Below are 4699 nucleotides of genomic sequence, written 5' to 3'. Positions count from 1 at the left end.
CTGCTTCCCGTCTGCGCGCGTGCCCGCAGGAAATGCGCAAAACGCGTCACTCGCGCGCGCCCCCGTGTAGAGCAAGGCAGAGGTGGGGCGCGTTCACGCGGACGCGTTTTGGTTGCTCGATACGAGCAAGAAGTATTCACGCTGTGCACAAACAAAAGGTACACGTGCTTGTGTAATGAAGTAAAAGTCAAAGATCTTAAATGTGCAAAAGTCAAAAGCTCGGTTAGTACATTTACAGAAAAAAAGTCATAATATATACTAGCTAATGAGAAGCATCTTGATTGGCCAAGTTTGTTAAAAATACAATTGTCTCCGATAGAGTCCACACACAATTTGAAAGTGGCTACATTTCTTGCTAGGTACCTATTGGCGGGGGGGGGGGGGGAAACTTGTTGGGGTATCTGCACTTTACTTGTGTATCTATTTTTGCTGACGACATTTAACTCACGTACCCTTAAAAAAATGAAATCTGTACTTACTTAAATTGACTTTTTTTTTTTTTCAAGCTCCACGGATAACAATATAACGTAAAAAAGACCAAAATAGAGAGCGGCAAAATTAATCCTGGTTGAGATATTTATTGACTGAGCTCTTGGGGACTTATAAGGCATTAAAGAAAAAAAGAAAATTAATATTAAAAAAAAAAGAAAGAAAAACACGGAGGAACGATGACAGCAACAAATTCGGAGACCCAAGATATTCCCCTCATTGTTTTGGTATTCTAAAAGTCGAGCCAATGCTAGTTATAGGCTACCTTTCGCCACCTTTGTCATATAGCAACAAATAGACACGATTTTGGCAGCCCCTGAAAATTAGTTCGTAAGATTAGAACACAACTAACACTCGAACACAGATAAGAAACATTGTAAACTACTGTTAGGCTTGCAACAAAACACCGCACGTAACTTCCGAACATACAGAAGTGAATCAATGTCCGCCAAAATAGCTGCCAAAGGTAGTAGCGTTGAAAACTTGACCCACTGCGACCCCTGCTGGCCGCCAGGACGCGTCGCCGCAGTTGATCACGCCGCTTCCGGGATTTGACGTCACGCAACAGCACGGCGTGTCCACCGACACTTGGGACAGGGAAATAAGATTAATATCCTGGTAACGAGATATGACGGAAGAAGTGTGCCAGGTTGACTCACATGTGAGAAAATACAGCACCGTGACCAGAAATTACTGAGATTTAAATCCAGGTAGCTGTATGTGACTTCACACAGAAGGGTGGTAGGTTCATCTACATCTGGGAAATTACAGCACCGGCACCAAACGTCTCGCTGCAGGTGACATCATACAGAATGGTTGTATGCTCAACGACGCCTCGGAAATTAAATCAGTTACATAGAAGTGAGGTAGGTTCATGACGCCTGGGAATTGTTTTTTTCTTTTTTAACCATCTCCGGAAATAAGTTAACAAGATTTATATCGTTACCTGGATGTGCCATCGCACTGTAGTGTGGTGGGTTCAATGACACCTGGGAAATTACAGTACCACAGACACAAGAAAGAAAAATTACTCAACTTTATGTCCAGGTCCTGTTGGGATGCAATGTTCGCAGATACCTGGTCATTTAGAGCACCATATGTGATCATGAATAGGAAGTGCTACCATGGAGCAAATTACAAAAGTCACTGAGATTTTGATGTCGGTAGTAGTGATGCGAAGGCCTCCGGCGCACCTTCATGGACACTTTGTAACTCATAGCTTCGGAACTGAAAACATTCTAACGAGTCCTAGAATTTCCCGATGAGTAGTGAAGGCAACGAGCTGGAAACAACTCAACCGCTCGACGTCTTTGGGAGGAGAGCCTTACCATAAGCCACCGAAAGGTGGCGCTCATCTCCATTCAGTCGTGTGACCATTTATTTGAGATGTTATGTTTTCCAGAAAAACAAGTAATAAACCAATCCTATAATTATAGAATACAATACAACATCATTAGATTCATCCAGCTCAAGAATGCAGTACACTTTTTAGGCGATATTTTATTCTGCTGCGTTTTGGCGCAATCCTGTTACACACACGCACACACCTGGGAGACATATTTCAAAAATATTGCTGGCTAAATCCTTAACAGCAAAATGAAGTTACAATTTACTTGACTACTAATTTTGCAACGACTCTAATGACGGTAACAACGCGGTGGAAAATCAATGCTAATGTTAGCAGTTTTGCTCAAGCGTACACGCTAGCTGCTATGCTAGCTGCTCAACAACAGACTAAAAAGAAATAAGTTTGTGTGTCTATGGATGTGTCATCGTGTGTCTGTGTATGTCTACGTTTGTGTGTATTTGTGTTTCTTTGTGTCCATGTGTGAGTCTGTGTATATGTGTGTCTACGCGTGCGTTTGTGTGTTTGTCTAAGTGTCGTACAGCATATATTAATAGTGGGAAAGAAATGCATTATGACTCCTTTGAAAACAACCACCACCACCACCAAATGAAACATTTAAGATCAATAATGACAGATTTGTCAACAACCCACAGGCACTCAAGGAAAAGTAGCCACAATACGTGAAATATTTTTATTCATATAAAATAGCAAAACATTTGATTTCAAGCACACAAGGACACATAGTGTATAGCACTGGAAGTGAACATTAAATTAAAAGAGGACTTAAGACGGGGAAGGAAGCTTTTGAGTGATTGTCTACAGCAGTGGACACAGGCGATATGATTTAAAAAAAAAAAAAAAAAATGAAATATGGATTCTCGCAGGGGAACATGTCAATGCAAAAATAAAACAAGCTGCATAGAATCAGTGTGCGAGGGTCCAGGGAGAGTTATTGCTGACCTTCCGCCGCAGGTTGGGACCACCGCAATCCAGTCCGAATGTTTTTCCAATATTATTGACAGGCATCAAATCAATAAAGAGTCACACCTCCAGGTCCGAGTCACTGTCCGTCACCGAGAGGAGAGTTTGGCCGTCGACTCGCTCCGCGTGGTTGACGTCCGGACTGCACGCCCCTCCGCCCAGGGGATGCTGGACGTCCTCGGAACACAACCGGTGGTGCAGCAACCTGCGAGGGGAGAAAAAAGTATTTTCGGGGGGGATGAAATGAAAAGTCACATGATTGTGAAGTTGTTAAAAAGGGGAAAGCGTCCAATTACTCAATCGTTATTTTCGTGATTGTATATATCGTGGAGAATAATGATTTTTATATGGGGAAAATAAATACAATCACGTGAAAAAGTTGAGCAGATTTCAAAGGTTTGAATTGTTTTTTTTTTTATTTTTTTTATTCTACTGTACACTTATGACTCATTCAAAATTGATGCAATATTATAGAAAAAGAAATAAGGGTACGTGAGTTGCAATTGAAATCAAGTTTGAATGGGGAAAACAATGTTCTCAATTTTTGTTTCTAGTTTAAACAATATTTTACAAAAATAGAGAAAATAAGAAGATATGTCCAAATGAAAATATATTGTCCTATAAAATTAATTGCAGGAAAAAAAATATCTCGATTAAAATGAAGCTGGACTGAAATTTTAGCAGATTAAGAATATTTGAATGCAGTGGATTAATTTAAAAGGTCACAATACCGTTCTGCAAAAAAAACAAACAAAACAAAAAAACAACAGTAGTAATAATTTAAGAAAGTGAGAAAGATTCTAATTCTAAAATGTTGCATGTGCCACAATCAAACAAGTTTGAACGGGACAAACTAAGATATTTTCATTGTCGATTTCCTTCTCATACTTGAACTAACTTGAGAGGGACGCAATATAGATACAAAATGCTTTTACAAATAAGGGGGGTGGGAGTGGGGGGGGGGGGGGGGTCATTGTGCCATAATGAAATTTCAGTGGGCGAAAAGCTCAAGTTATATTCATTGAAGAGAAAGACCAAGTTAGTGTATAGAAATTTGCTCTTTGCGCAGTTGTGAGTTGGAATGGCTGCGCGCTTCGGGATCACGCAGCGGTCCAAATTGCGGGCAAAAGTTCGTCAGGCGCAAATTTAAGCGCAGTTTGAAGAAAGCGGAAACCGAACGGTCGCCCGTCTGACCTGTTTTTGGCGGCCGCCGCTCGGTCGCGCTGCCTCCGGTTCTTGAACCAGTTCCCCACCTGGGTCGGCGTGAGCCCGGTAGCGTGCGCCAGCTCCCGCTTCTTGCCGGGGTTCGGGTAGGGATCCCGCAGGTACCACTCGCGCAGCAGGCCGCGCGTGCGCTCCTTGAAGCAGTGCGTCTTCTGCTCGCCGTCCCAGATGGTGCTGGGCAGGGGGAACTTCTTGCGGACCCGGTACTTGTCCACGGGGCCCAGCGGCCGGCCGCGCAGCTTCTCCGCCTCGCGGTAGTGCGCCTCCAGCCACATGGCCTGCAGCTTGCCGTGGGAGGCGCGCGTGAAGCGGTGAGTCTCCACGATGCGGTAGAGCTCGCGGAAGCTGCCGCTGTGGTAGGCCACCACGGCGCGGGCGCGTCGCACCGACTCGTGCTCCCAAACGGAGTCGCGGGCGCCGGAGGCCGCCGGGAGGGACCACAGGAAGCGGGCCAGGCGCTCCACGTCACCCGTCTCCTCCAGCGTCTCGCACACGCCGGCGATCTGCGACGCCGAGAAGCACAGGCCCGGGGCGGGCGCGGGCGCGGACGCGGAAGCGGGCGCCGCCGCGGCCGGGCGCTCGCCGTCCGCCTGCGGACGCAGGAGGAGGCGAGAAGCCGAGAGCAAGTCGAGAGGCGACCTGAACACCATGTGGAAG

The 4699-nt window shown here is 45.3% G+C and overlaps 1 protein-coding gene across 2 annotated transcripts; it reads right to left on the bottom strand.

Moving 5' to 3' along the window:
- Positions 1–2514: 2514 nt before the first annotated feature.
- six3b (SIX homeobox 3b) lies at positions 2515–4699 on the bottom strand. 2 transcript variants are annotated; one of them, XM_061706134.1, is made up of 2 exons: positions 4013–4699; positions 2515–3023 (listed from the first exon to the last, which is right to left on the bottom strand). In XM_061706134.1, the coding sequence occupies exons 1-2, from the start codon at positions 4690–4692 to the stop codon at positions 2879–2881; spliced, it is 825 nt and encodes a 274-aa protein (XP_061562118.1). In that variant the 5' UTR covers positions 4693–4699; the 3' UTR covers positions 2515–2878. The 2 variants fall into 2 exon arrangements, with proteins under 2 accessions (XP_061562118.1, XP_061562120.1); XM_061706136.1 differs by having other exon boundaries at positions 4072–4699.

Source organism: Phycodurus eques, chromosome 19, assembly GCF_024500275.1.
Source record: "Phycodurus eques isolate BA_2022a chromosome 19, UOR_Pequ_1.1, whole genome shotgun sequence".
Classification (NCBI taxonomy): domain Eukaryota; kingdom Metazoa; phylum Chordata; class Actinopteri; order Syngnathiformes; family Syngnathidae; genus Phycodurus; species Phycodurus eques.
This window is presented reverse-complemented; position numbering and strand designations above follow the sequence as displayed.